At 40.2% G+C, this 15,537-nt stretch overlaps 1 protein-coding gene across 2 annotated transcripts in view; it reads right to left on the reverse strand.

The window, feature by feature from the left end:
* LOC136830134 (xylosyl- and glucuronyltransferase LARGE2s-like) overlaps positions 1-15,537 on the reverse strand; it is a 64,276-nt gene that overhangs the window by 30,012 nt on the left and 18,727 nt on the right. For both annotated transcript variants that reach the window (XM_067089338.1, XM_067089330.1), the window contains exons 7-11: positions 6,686-6,833; positions 6,474-6,575; positions 6,089-6,256; positions 3,371-3,551; positions 1,603-1,727 (exon numbers count right to left, since the gene is read on the reverse strand). In XM_067089338.1, coding sequence (XP_066945439.1) covers positions 1,603-1,727; positions 3,371-3,551; positions 6,089-6,256; positions 6,474-6,575; positions 6,686-6,833 — 724 coding nt within the window. The remainder of the gene's footprint in view (positions 1-1,602; positions 1,728-3,370; positions 3,552-6,088; positions 6,257-6,473; positions 6,576-6,685; positions 6,834-15,537) is intronic.

Below are 15,537 nucleotides of genomic sequence, written 5' to 3' on the forward strand. Positions count from 1 at the left end.
GAAAGAAGACACTTCTCAGACAAAGAGGAGTGACTAAACACTCGTTCCTGGCGTCTAGGAGAGGAGAAGCGTTCAGGGTTGTCCCACTTACTGCAAGAAGGCTGAGTAGTGAGAGGAGGCTCCCTCAACCTTTTGCTGGGTAGTCGAGGAACTAGATCCTTGGAAGAAGAACGCCTCTTCAAGGGGTTTGACTCGTCAGGAAAACGCCATTGGTGCCCTCTGCATGGCGAAGAATCTTCTGAACTAAATGAGAGCTGATGCACATCCGAGATGCCTTTCCAGCGGCTGTCTCTTGACGCAACCTGGGATGCAATAGGCTGGTCTGAGTGGGGCAACTGCTCATGGGCAGACCCCAGTGACCTCCCTTGGGCTAACGGTATGCCTCCTCCCTGGTTCAGGGGAGTATGGCAGTGACCGATGCCTAGGAGAATCAGTGGGACAAATAGCCACCTCCTCCACTAACACTTCACTTTCACTTTTCTTATTGAACTTATCCATAAGGACACACATCAATGCCCCTAATTGGGCCACTATACCTAACACCATATATAAAACTTGGAACAAAATAACCAAGCACAACACAAGAAAGAAAGGAGTAAACAGACAGACAGTCACATGATTGCTTATGTAATCTGCAATTTACATGTACAATACTGACTGGCTGGAGCTAATAGGAAGTCTGTGCTGTCACTAATCAAGTAGGTTGTTAGTGAGAAGTGTCTCAGCCACTGAAATTTCAATCTTCCACCTCACACCCCCCTATCCTTTGCTCCGATGGATAACCCCAGTGATGACAATGAATTTGAATTCTTAAGTTTATAAACAAAATACAAAATTGTTAAAGATGATAAATTATTTAAAAGCTTCTATGTTCAAATCAGATTTACAGTAAATCAATTAACTTTGTTTTTGTTATATATATAAAGTTGATGTGTAAGCCTTGCCTACAGGCTAGCCTGCTTGTGTACATATGAACAAATGCGTTGTTTTAAGGTAAACTATACACTTGCTGTGCTCTCTCTCTCTCTCTCTCTCTCTCTCTCTGTGGATTATTATTTAACTGACAGTGTTACACTTGACAGTGATAAATGCATATATTTTCTGGTCTGTCTGCATGTATATGTATACAAATGCATTGCATTAGGAGCTTGCCCTTCTCTCTCTCTCTCTTTCTCTGAAAAATCCTGTTTTTTATACATAGAGAGAGAGAGAGAGAGAGAGAGAGAGAGAGAGAGAGAGAGAGAGAGAGAGAGAGAGAGAGAGAGAGAGAGAGAGAGAGAGAGAGGAGGGGGGCAAACTAACACACAACTAACACACAGTAATTGCATTATTTCAGTGTACTAAAGAATAAAGTGCACTTCTGTACAAATGTTTTAAAATATGCTAAAAATGTTAAAGGTGCATTGGGGACATTAAAACAACATTTCAAGATGGTTGACACAGAGCCACTACCAGCATTATGCTTGATGTATTAGTGACGGGCAGCACCTTTCCTATCAACAATTTGCATAACAACCTAGTCAAAGGAATGGAACTCGGTCATTAAGTGAGGAGTGTCAAGTGTAAAAGCTAAGAAGAAACATTAAAATTAACAGGACTTACCCCTTCCTTATAAACAACATGGTATGCAACATTCTTCCTGTTTGCAATAATTTCTGAGCTTTGTGTATATGACAGGAACTGTTGTGCTTCAGCATCTGATATATATAAAGTCAAGCTCACTGGACCTGCAAGAAAGAGATAAAAGATGTGATTCAAACATAAACTCAAAAAATGTGAAAATTTATAATTTTCCAAAATTCACTTTAGTAGTCAATAAAAATGTACAGTGACACTGATTTATGCAAGGGTTGTTCCGAATAAAACATCTCATATTAATTATTTTCATAACTTAAACAGGTAAAGGAGGTGCCAATGCTCTACAACTTAACAAAACAAAAGGATTTTTGATGCCTTATTTCATATTCAATAACAATACCATAACATAGTTTTCTTCCTGCCAAGCAAAAGCTGGCTGCAGTGACAGGCCATTTTTTTACCCCCTCCTAACATTCTATCCTTCAAACAATGAAATGTTACTACTAAGGCATCAACAAGGTGCTACCAGTGGAGGTTCCTGGATGAAGTGCTGGGGTGGTCTACGTTAAACTAAAGTAAGCCTAGTTTATGAGGTAGAGAAAATAAAGTACATTTAGGGTTGAGCCCATCTGTTATCGATTTACTCATTACATTACACTGTTGACCTACATGTTGTAGTGAATCGTTGCCTTTACTGTAGCAACTGTATTATGTGATAGTACGTGTAGATTAAACATGAAGCAAATAGTGGCAAAAATTATATGATTATGAGATTTTTTAATATGCAATTTTCAAATATACAGTGTTACTATACAGAAGTTTTATATAGATGCATCTACTTTTTAGAAGTCCTTCAGTAAAGGATGTACAGTAAATGAATTGTGACTGAAAGCTCTGTTTCCAAGCTTCCCCAAGATTAAGGTCAAACAGCAGTTAAATGTTTATTCTAATGGAATGAAAAGAAAATATTCATGTGGGCACAAAGGCAAAGTATTGCCCTCTATACACACTGAATATCTTTGAAAACTAACTTCCTATATAAAGCTTATGTTTAAAAGAAACTAATCCCAAGGAGGAACATTTTAGCCATTATTAAAAACTTTACTTGACATACTTTAATTAAAATTCATTCATGTGAAAAAACAAGACATCGGTCCAATTTAGCTATGTTAGCATCTTCCTGACAAACATCCAATGAAAGGCTGACAGTAAAAGTCCTGTGAGTAAAATAAAGGTTAAAGAATGCGGCTTATGAATAAATGAATGAAATCCAAGTCATCAGTAAAGAGGTCACTGTATGGATAACAAAAAATACATGCAACCCCAAACTCAATGCTTAACCTTCATAGGAGGATTTATATTATGGTAGGATATTCTATATTAGCTTATTCTAGCCTAGGCTTCAAGGTTAGAAATTGCTATTTAATCTATAATGAAGATTTTAAAAGGTGTTGTTCCTGATAAAGTACCAAAATGATTTTCAACATGTGTAAGACAAACTGTATTAACTTTTACCCCATAAAATGTCAATGTAAAACAAGTGTGCAGTCTAAGCTAGTGAAACCAATAGGCTGGCAAATATGGTGTTATATTATCTTACTTGGCATTATCCATGCTTTCAGACACATGAGGATGGCTTCTAACTTATCTCCAGAAGGTGGTAATGGAATACTGCACATAGAAAGAAATACTGCAACTATTGTACACTTACTTATTCTGCAATGAAGTACAAGTTAATAAAATTGCTGGGATTTCAAATGCAACAAAGTACAAGTTTAAGTAGAAGACTAACCATCCCAGTGAGTGAGCAACTGTTCCACCATCTGCAACCGATCCATAGACAATGTTGCAACAAGAGTTACATCATAACCATCACTTGTGGGATCATACTCAAAATCCAAGAAAAATAAATGAGTACGGTAATTTGTGTGACGGGCACGACGAAATTCATAGCATTCATCTTCTTCATTCAACTGTGAAATAAAGAATCAAGTTTTGTTGTTAAACTGAGGAAAGGAAACAAACCATTTTCACTAACAGATAAACCAACTGTGATTCTAAGTATTTTATTTATACATGCATGAGAATTTAAACCTCCATCCTTTTCTACATTCTGTGTTTTGTCTTAAAAAAAAGTCTATCATAAATGAATAAAACTACATTTGGCAAAAAATAATTTTGTCAGAAAGATAAGTGAACTCTTTTCAAAAGTACGGTACTGTAATATTTTCTACTGAAAAGAAAGATTATATAAAATTTAAAACCATTTTGCCTCCATTCTCACTTCACATTATTTTCATCCAATTATGTCTGGGACTTCTAACTCTTCTGGTACCTAGACACTACTACAGGGGATGTGCGAAAGTAAGTCCTAGCCATCTCTGTCTCCCTTTCATCTTTATCTCATCTACATATGGAACTTATATACATTCCATTATGGTATCATTTTTATATAACTTGGCATCTGACTTCTTAAAGCTTTATTCTCAAATTGAAAAAATCTTTTAAGGTATGGATTCATTTTCTTTCCACGATTTGTGTCCATATTGCAATACAAAACATGCTAAGCATACATATAATATTTACTACAAAATTTCAATTATTTGATATCCAATTCTTATTCAGCATAACCATTGTCTGGTTTGCCTTTTTTTTTCTCTTTCAATAAATTTCAAATCAAGAAAACCTGTACTGGATATCGTTGTTCCTAAATACTCAAAAGATTCACCCTCATTAATCCTTTCTCCACCTAATAATATTTTGCTCCATGAGCACTATGCCTTCAATACTTGTTTTATTTAGGATGCATTCTATCTATCGAAGAATATGATGCCTTTTATTAAGCAAGCTTTATATATCTTTTTTTTGCTAATTAAATCAGCACTGTCTGCATACTCCATGTCTATCATCTTGCTACTGTTGTACCATTTTAAACATTCTCTTTGCTTCATTTAAAGTCACTTTTTTCATTAGAAAATCTGTGAGAAGGGGAAAATATAAAGTGAAATAACATTACCTTTTAGTATCCCACTATTTACTGCAAATTCACTTGACAAGACCCCATCAACATTAAATTTGTGTCAACTCCACTCATGGATAATTTCTACTGGATTTACACATTTAACAGAATGCCATTGTAAGGAAGGCCTTCCATAATAATGGTCTGTGGGTACTGTCAAGTGCCTTCTTATAATCAACAAAAGCCAAAAGCAAGGAATTTTAAGTTCCAAACTTCCAGCCTGAGAAGAACCCTAAAAGAGTTCAGAGGTCTGGTTAAACAAATCATTTATAACTAACTAAATTAAGTTCCAAATACTGCCACACACTGTTTTACCAATATTTAAACTGTGCAACTCTTTTATTTACTAAAACCAGCTTCTTCACTTCAAAGGATTTTATAAAATTCTTTCTCCAGCCTACTGATAATGAACATGCTGTATATTTTCAGAGAAACAATGCAAGCACAATTCCTCTATACTTACAACATTCAATCAGGTCACTTTTCTTTGGTACCTTTGGGAGTTTTGATCGATTATCAAAAATCTTTCTACTTCAGCTCTTTTAGCAGTCTTTATGGAAACTGGTGGAAGAAACAAGGATCCATGACCTCCCAGGAGTAAGCTCTATCTCAATGGGTCTGGAATCCACACTACAGAACTTTTCATAGGAACAGAATGTCTGAGTAGGTTTTCGACTTACGGCGGAGGACCCATTCCAGTGCCACGCTGTAGGCTGATTTCCACTGTAAGTTGTGTTTCGCCGTTATCAGCCCTTTAATGACCATTACGGCGCCGTAACTTGATGTTGCATCAAGCTACAGTGCTGTTAACTTAATGCCTATTCATGCTGTAAAACGCCATTAACGGAGCTGAAAAAGCGCCGTAAAATTGAATCCGCTGTAAGTCGGTGTCACTGTAAATCAGTGACGCACCATATAAACTTCAGCAGAATTCAACAAAATCACTGGTTTTTCTTGCATTATCCTTTCGACATCCTTCATGGCTCTGACTTTCAAAAATCTTCCCCTCTTCTAATATTATGTCCTTGACTACATTTGCTGAGTACAGTACTTCAAGGACTTGGAACTCCAAGCATCATGAGAAGGTCTCATTTCTTAACAACGATCCCTATGCTACTTAGAACCTTTAGTTCTACTATCTTTCTCCATTCCCAGAGCTCTCCCATGGCCATTTAACATAACAACCAAATTCAGGAATTTCATAGGAGCTCAGTCCTCTCCACCTAATTCACTATTTGGATTAAACCATAACATTTCTAAAGTAATTATTATTCAAAATAACCAAATTTTCAATACAAATTCTCAAAACTTCACCAAGGCAACAAGATAAAATCTTAAAATACTGTAAGTGATGTAAACCAAGGACAATTATCAAATAACACAAAATACTGTACAGTAATTTTTCCCACTGCACTACCCTATACAAATAACTTCATTACAAATTACTATCCAAAAATGAAAATGTATAAGAGAAAATTTTAAATACTGTACCTGATTTAATGCATTTGGTGCACTGGCAGATCTAGAATGATTACAACCAAATAATTCATTCCTGAGTAAATTCCCATCATATTCTAAAAATGTAAGATGAAGATTTCGAAAGAACTCAACATGTTTGTTTTTCACCTTTAACTTTTTTGGTGAATTCCAATGAATAGCCTGAAATAAACACACAAATATCAAAATAAAATAATGATATATATAATACTGTAAGTAGTCAACCACCTTAACAGAAAATCATTAATTTACAAAAGGTTTGTTGCAACTCTTCCTTTACTTTGCCACAAGGGCACAAAAACAAATATCATATCTACAAAAAGCAAAAAGTTCAATATATGTCTACATTACTTTCCAACATACTTCTACCTATAAGTACCTTCAAATCCATCACTTCAAGATAGCAAAGCTCTGAGCGAGTGTTATCAGAAAGCTGAACATTCCATTGACAAGGAATATTATATACAATCTCTGGATGTTGCTGAAAACAAAAACAAAATAGACAAATTAGTCCTGTAATACTGAAATTTAAATCATTTTTATGACTCCCAAAGCCTTTATTTCAATCTGCATTATGCATCTGTATCTCACCTTGATAACAGCATTAATGATATCCTGATCAGCAAGCTGAGTGGAGAAAAGTGTTGTTAAGTCTCTTTCTGCTATAAGTTTCCATTTCTGAGACCAGTTTCTCTGCCTCATGACATCCAGTCGAATAAGAATGACACCCGTATTATACCTGTATTAAATGAATGGAAGTTTTACCAACTATAAAAATATCACATTTCTGATACATAAGCCAACATAACTTTACTATAACATTCATGGATGTGCATTACCTAACCTCCGAGCCTGCTAAGTAAAAATGTTTTATATCCTGCATTTTACAAGTGAAGGAAAATATTACTAAGTAATATTGCAAATGATGAGAGCAAATCAGAAGGACTAACAAAATGATCAAGGCATATTTGACCCTTAAGATAAGCTGGGTATTCGCTCCTGGAGACATACCCAGCAAATCTCAAGATCTGTCTGTTCATATTCCTTATATAAAATGGAGAAATCTTCTTCCAAACAGCATATATTGTAAATCAATTTAACTGCTAAAATAAATGGTTATAGTTTTAGTTAAAGAATAATGACATGAAAATAAATTTCTGTACATGTTCAGTATAGATATAATCATCGTAACTGTTGTACGTACATAATTCACAGCAGCACCAAAGTAATATTTTCTTTTATTCAGGACTTACCAGATTACTCTCACTGAAATACCTAACTTTGTGCACAGAATTAAATAACGAATATTAAAGTAATACCTCCCTTATCACCTTTTCTCTTTACTGCATTCACTCTCACTTTTTCTTGAAAATTTGGTATCCTTTATGCATCTAACTGCACAAAATGGCATAAGTGTGGATAAATTATGAACAATATTATCAGTTCATATTGACTGCAGAGCAAAGTCCAAACGGTCTGACGTTAGTGGGGAAAATGCTGTTCTAACAACACTCTTAGCCAGGTGAGCTCCCTCAGTACTATCAACATGCCGAATGGCTTGATAAGAATATTGTATGCTGATTGGTTTACCAATGCTGCAGGGTGTTGGGGGAAGGAAAGGGGTAATAGTCATATGAAAGATGGCTTCCTTTACATACACTTACACTAGCTCCTCTTACACATTGTCTTTACTAGAAAAAATAAAAACAGAGAAATTGGAAAGGGCATACATACTAGCATAGTGCAGTACAGCATTATGTCAGTGTGTTTTCATTAACCTTTGTGTTTACTGTGGTCCCTTGAGTGTTTTTACTGTTACATATAAACATCATTCAATACATACTGTGCATACATAATGAGATGGATATTTTTTACTTATATATGCACGACTTTTTTTTTATATTCACAAATATTAAGCTATGAACATAATTTAATACTGAATTCACTATACCTGGGGAATAACTTAGACCTGAGTGGTCAAAGTCACTGTTTATCATTTCTAAACCATAGGCCATGGTTTGAATCCTGGCCAGTGCAAAAGCACTTATCAATTATAATTTCCTTTGGGTGTAAAGTATTCCTAAGATATCATGAATACAATATTAAACAATATTTGTGGCTTAATATTTATGAATACATAATGATACATACATATACACACTACCTATGGGGAGCTTGTGTGTGATGGCACAGCAAATCTTGACCGTCATGCATAATATGTGCATCACGACGAGTTCACAAGTGAGACATTTTGTTACCTATAGTGCTGTATTTCAAGTAAAATGAAGTTTTCATAATAAAACTAATATTGTAATACTTACCTGAACACCTGAATTCGCCATTAATCCCACTAACCTGAACAACTCTCAATTGCCAATTCCACTATTGGGAATTTTAACAGCCAGCAGTACCAACGCTGCAGGTAAAATCTTGTCACTTGAGCTACCATAACAAATGGTTGGCAACGCTGACACAGGTGAGCGCCGACACTCCCACTTTCGTCAATTGCTTTATTCAAGGCCGAAATTGATGTGGGGAAAGGAGGGTAGGAATCATTCAGGTGTTCAGGTAAGTATTACAATATTAGTTTTATTATGAAAACTTCATATTGCAATGCACTCCCTGAACACCTGAATTCGCCCGATTAACAACATTTAGAGGAGGAGGAATCAATTCTATTGCACGCCTTTCGACAACTGCAGAGATGGTAGCTCACCAATCTGCTCTGCGTAAAATATCCATTTAGTCATACACTGACCATATCAATCAATGCTTTCAGTGAAGAGACATGTTGGAGAGTACTTTGATCGACAGTCAGGTCAGTACTCTTGGTCCGTCAACCTCCCATGTGGCTCTTCAGAACCTCTCATGTATGGAGGAAAATGAGGCAGAGTGCAGAGCCGCTGGCCCACCGGGAGAACCATCTAAGTTTCCTGCACACCCCCTCCGCAGAGATGGCAGCTCACCGATCTGCTCTGCATAGGATATCTATTTAGTTATACACTCACCTTATCAGTTGATGCTTTTGGTGACGAGGCATGCTGGAAAGTACTTTGATTGCCTGTCAGGTCCGTACTGTCTTGGTCCGTCGACCTCCCATGTGGTTCTTCAGAACCTCTCATGTACGGAGGAGTATGATGAACCTCCCATGTGGCTATTCAGAGCCTCTCATGTATGGAGGGAAATGAAACAGTGTGCTGAGCCGCTGACCCTCCGCCATGTAGGTTGCAGATAAGGCCTGGTGACCGACAAGTGAAGAAGTATCTCAGCGCCGACGAAAGAGCCTAGCCTACAAGAGCACCCCCTTGGACTCTCGTAGAGAAACTATCAAAGACCAAGGTACTTAAAACATACTAAACCTAAGTTCATGTGATTATACTATCACTGTTGCCTAAGAATTCTAAAGACTGAAAGGAATTCCTCTATCTGGTTAACCTAAGAATCTCCTCACTAAGTGAATACCACCTCAGCTAAATGAATGCACCCTACATAATAAGACTTTGCCGCTACACGTGGACTAAGAGAATAACCCTCTGAACCTCCGCACTAAGCAAATACCACCTCAGCTAAATGAACGCACCCTAGATAGTAGACTTTGCCACTACATGCTATGAGGCGAATCGAACATCTCTTACGTAAAGGAAGTAAACACTGAGGCAGACTTCTAAGTAGCTGCCTCCAGACTAGAAGGCACTGAATAATTCCTTAATAATACTGTGCGGTCGGGAAAATACAGAGCTTAAGATGACGAAGAAGAAGCCTATGAAATCACCTCCCCCCGAAAGTAATTAATCGCATTCTTTAACAGCGGACAGGAAGGATTCTGCAGAGAGACTGGAAGTGTAAGTGGAAGCGGAAGCGGACAGAGTTTCTCAACCTTTGATAAATAGACTTTAATGCTCGTACTGGACATAAGATATCTCCGCTTGCTCGCTGGTGACGAACACTTGCAGATAAAGAACTTTAAACGAACGAGGCAGAGTTTTAACCTCCGACTCTGTCTTCGCCACAAATTCCGGAAGACAGACAAATACGTATCATTTCTCGCAAAGGAACCCAACCTAGAAACTGCCTGAAGCTTGCCCAGCCCTCTAGCTGAAGCTAAAGCCGTAAGAAAAAGCAACTTCTTAGTCAGTGTCTTAACGTTATAGCTTCAATGGGTTCAAAGGCAGGGGAATGCAAGAAAAATATTGAAATACTTCCGACATGTCCCATGGAGGGGGCCGAGTCGGTAAGACAGGACGTTCAATCTTAAAAGAACGTAATAAATCACCGATTATCTTACTCCTAGAGATTTTAGGAAGGTGGAAACTAATTGTACTGCTAATCGTTGAGCGGTAGTCAGCAATAGCTGAATACAAAAGACCCTTGACTTTCCGAAGGAATAAAATAAAATCAGCTATTTTGGCTATGGAAGGTCTAGATATGGAATGACCTTCCTTACGACACTAACTTCTATACCTTGTCCAGCTGAACCTGGTAAGGCTTACGGGTTGACTTTCTCAAGCTAAAAGAAAGCTGTCTAGCCACAGCTTTACAAAGTCCGGACTGTCTAGCAGCTCTCTCTACGGTCACCCTGCAACTAGGTACAGCACGCGAGGGTTTGGATGATAATGGTGAGAATGCGGTCGTCTGAGAAGAACTTTCGCATGGGTGGGGACATCGGAACTTCTGTAAGGAGCTCTAGGAGTTCCGGAAACCAAGCGTGTTAGGGCAAGCAGGGAGCTATTAGAGTCATAGATGTCTTGACACTCTCCCGCAATTTCCTTATTACCTGATGAATGAGACTGGTTGGAGGAAAGGCATACACCTGCATGTGATTCCAATTTGTAACGTCCCATTGGTGCCTATCGACATGGGGACCACCATTGGTGAGAAATAAACTGGAAGACGATGGTTTAATTACGTCGCGAATAAGTCCACCGTTGCTGGACACTTCCAGAGAACCTGACATATTACTTCCAGAGCCAATGTCCACTCTTCCCCCCAAAATAACTGACAGGAGCAACTTAGCAAATCGGCCAGTACGTTGAGACTCCCTGATATAAATTGGGGAAGAAGAGGCACGTTTTGTTTTTTGCACTCTCTCAGGACTCTCTGTGCTACAGTATTGAATTCTGTTGAGCCTGTGCCCCCCTGAGTTCTTCAGATACGACATGGCAATTACGCTGTCGCTAAACATAGCCACTACTCTGTTGCGCACTAGGACTGAAAACAGCTGAGGGCTTCCTTTACGGCCTTGATTTCCCAAAGATTTATTGGCTCCTCTCGTTCCCAAACCCCCCCAGAGGTCCTAGGCCTGGGTTTCCTCCAAGATTGTTCCTCAACCTTGATCTGAGGCATCAATGTACAGATGAACGTCGGGAAGAGGGGAGTTGATAGACCTTGCCGGTGTCAGATGCACTTCTTCTGACCACCACAGACGATCCAACAGGCAAGAAATGCTCCTGACTATAACTGCATTTTCGTTGCGGAAGTCCCAGCAATTCCTGAGACATACCTGAAGAGAGCGCATCCAGAGACGAGACCCTGGAATTAAAAGAGAGAGAGACATTCTCCCTAAGAGGCTTCTCCAAGCTGGTATCAGCCATTCCCTGCTGGACAGGAACCCTTCTACCTGCTGAAGGACCGACTGGATCCTCTCCAGGGTTGGGAAAACCCTCAAAGGAAGAGAGAGAATCCTCCCACCTGAACAGGTTAAAAATTCCATAAGAATTCCCTTGCTCTTACTAGCTTCTCTAGAGAGGAGGCCAGGATGAACCAATCATCTAGATACCTCAACAATCTGTACCCTCAACGATGCATAATTGCCGACACCAGAGACATGAGTTAGAAGCAACCACGTTCGTCATACTGGCTAGGTCATCATCCTTGAACAAAGAATTAGCTAAGGCTAAGGTGTTCTAAGCAATCCCTCTTATGAATGTCCGGATACTGAGGGGGAAGATGACCAAGGCAGAAATTTCAACTTTTCTGCTCTAAACGTCGTAGACGAAGCCAAAACATTCGCCTGGTGAGCCAGACCCCTTGAGATAAATTTATTAGGCTGCAAACAGCCACGGATCCGAAGGGACATAGCCGTCACTCTCTTGGAACCCCATTACAGTAAACCTGACAGAATCCAGAGAGTGTGTGCAAGAGCCTCAGTCTGATTGCGCAACACATCCTCCAAGCACTTGCTTCCCTAAGAGAAGTCCCTACGAGCTGTGATGATGCCAGAGACTTAGACAGGATTGCCTCAACCGATTCGCTGAATGGCAACCTGACACCTGCCTAAGGGTTACCTCGAACTGCGTAAATCATCTCACGTGGAGAGAGAAGAGAAGAGTCCTGTCTATTAGAAGCCACTACCAATGTTAAACAACCGTCCGCCTCCTCCAAAACCTGTCTAGCCCAATCGAACCAAACCAGCCAACATGAAAAAAAGGCAGTAGCTGGCTTAATGGCATAAAAAACCTCAAAAAAAAGACTGAATTGACGAAATCGGGAGGTTCGGAGCTCTTGCTTGAGGGTACGAAGAAGTAACATATTCAAGCATGTGTCCGTAATCGTTACTGCTGGCAAGAGGACATTTTAAGTCCACCAGAATCTCCTGCACCTCCGGATAAGAATCCTGTTCTGCAACGTCTGAACGGTCTAAGACCGACGAAGGAGGAGGAACTGAACGAAGCCCGGACAACAATAAGTCCGCAAGCGGACCACCCTAACAAGAATGCTGAGCACCTACACCTACTCGGGTACCCGGAGCTGAATCCACATAGTTGAACCCAACAGGAAGATGAGAAGGCTGAACCAAGAAAAAAAAACCCGGAGCCGATTCCCCATTATTACTAAGATGAGTGAGAGTAGCCAAACCAACATTGCTAAACCCTGGGGGAGAATTGGCAAATGACACCGCTTGCGGAGGGACGGAAGAAGATGAAGAAGAAGGAGGGAGAATGAAAGAGGTAGAAGCTACCCTTGGAGTTACTGCCGCGGAAAATGCAGGCGATGAAAGTCGCGGACCGCTCAAAGAAGGTACCGCAAGCCCTGCCAAAACCGCGGAGCGCAAACCGGAGCTGGAAGTGACAGGCAAACCCTGTGAAAAACCTGATACTACCGGAACAGCCACTTGAAGCGGAAGCAAGGGGTTGCGCATACCCGAAGGGATGGAACATGAAACGCCTGTGGCTAAATTCTGCCGAAACTGTGTTTTCATCTGTCCGGAAGCTCCTCCTACCAGAGAAGACTGTACTGAGGAAGGAAAGGTGGGAGGTAGAGGAATAGCAGACGCATAAAAAAAGTTACCAGAGAGGAGGAGAGCCAAAGTCGAAGAAGGAGGGAAAACGGAAGATGCAGAAGCCGCAGGAAAGACTGGAGCAGAAGAAGAGGCTGAAGAGGAGACTGAAAAAAAGGAGTAGCAGAGAATGTGGGAGCAAGATATGAAGCGACAGATAACCTGACTGAACTGAGGAAGGAAAGGGGGAAGACAGAGGGATAGCAGACACATAAAAAAAGGTTACCTGAGAAGAGGAAAAACCAAGAGTCGAAGAAGGAGGGAAAACGGAAGATGCGGAAGCCGCAGGAAAGACCGGAGCAGAAGAAGAAGAGACCGAAGAAGAGACTGAAAAAGGAGCAACAGAGAATGCGGGAGCAGTAGATGAAGTGACAGATAACCCAGAAGAAAACTTAGAACGAAAGGACAGAAGGTACACCGAATCCCCCCCCACCAAATAATCCTGAAACATATCCAACATGAATTCTGGACACTACTGTGTCACATACATACTCTCTAATGTTAGAGAAACCATTCAAAAAATAACCTCTCACCATAGGTCTGTACCCATCGAAGACCCATCAAATCCGCCTTATATTCCGCCACATCCAACTGCAGGTCCCGCAAACTACTTTTAGAAGCCGAAAGGACACACCAGAGTCCGCCTTACTAGATGGAGGAGTAGAAAACACAGAGAAGGGGGAAACTGCAATAGAAGATTCAGAAACAATCAGAAGTGATTTAGGAGCTAGGGCAGAAGGATTCTGCACCACCGTAACTGAAACATTAACTTGAGACTGAGCCAGACCGAAAAGAATCGATGAAGGAGAAACTCTTGCCAGAGCACAAAAACCACTCGAACCCGAAACAGGAACCCGTCCAGGAGAATGACTCTGCACCCTTAATACCTTCTCCTCACTACCTAACTTAGACCTATCCTCCTTTATCACACCTAGATCTTGATCCTGACTAACATTATCAACATTAAATTTATCAATACTACAAGGGGGTTGGGGTTGGGGATCCTTCACTGAATGCTCCGCGCCAAGGGGGCCGGCGGACCCTACCCACTCAGAGGCTTGCGGTTCTGCCATTACCCTCAGCACCCGTTAGGGCTGGTTCTGGAACAGGCAGGGGAGCTGAAAAAAAAGAAGGATTAGACATCCTAACACTACTATCCCTATCTGAGAAATGTTGAAGAAGGCTAGCTATTAAATTTTCCATACTACTGGCAATCCTATCCTCTATCTGTTTGACTACCTCTGAACTCGCTAAATCCATCAACTAATCTGTTGCAGAAGCCTGAGACACTTGAGGCAACGAGAATCTGACCGACGTGTGCCGCCCTCACTAACCAAAGGCTTGTGATGACGAATGTAATCCTCCATCTCTTGTGCCTTCCAATCAGAACATTCATCGCAATGAGTCTGCACATCATACTTGACCTTCCTACATCCCTGACAGAATGTCTATCGTGTCTCAAGGTACTCATGCATCTCTGGCAGGAAGAGGAAGCGATGAGCTCCAGGATCCACAGTCGTAGGGGCAGTCAAGGTCGACGTCGAAGCCGAAGGCGCGGTAGTAGAAGGTGAAAGAGTCCATGATGACCAATCGAGACCGAGAACCAGCGAGTCCAATTCCAAAAGACATTCCACATCGAAGTTATCCAGAAACTCCAGGAAAAAAAAAACTGGTAAATACAATCCAGGTCTTCACCAGAAGTCCAAAATACAAAGAGAAGTCGGACAATAGGATTAAAACCTCGCACAGCAGAAGGAAACAACGCTCCAGCAGCGCGAACAAAAAGCAATTGACGAAAGTGGGAGTGTTGGCGCACACCTGTGTCAGCACTGCCAACTGTTTTTTATGGTAGCTCAAGTGACAAGATTTTACCTGCAGCGTTGGTAACACTAGCTGTTAAAATTCCCAATAGTGGAATTGGTAATTGAGAGTTGTTTGGGCTAGTGGGATTAAGGGCGAATTCATGTGTTCAGGGAGTGTATTGCAATATATAATTTTATAACACTATTTTAAACTGCAATGCTATGTAGTTTTGTTCTTGCTTTAAAATATTTGTTATAGGTAGCTGTTTTTCTTCTTTGCATTATCAAAAAATGTTGCAGCATTGTTGTAAGAACGTTAGCCCCTGCATGATATGAAACATTTTATCCATCGTAGTCACATTCTT

This window comes from Macrobrachium rosenbergii, chromosome 4 (genome assembly GCF_040412425.1).
Source record: "Macrobrachium rosenbergii isolate ZJJX-2024 chromosome 4, ASM4041242v1, whole genome shotgun sequence".
Taxonomy (NCBI): domain Eukaryota; kingdom Metazoa; phylum Arthropoda; class Malacostraca; order Decapoda; family Palaemonidae; genus Macrobrachium; species Macrobrachium rosenbergii.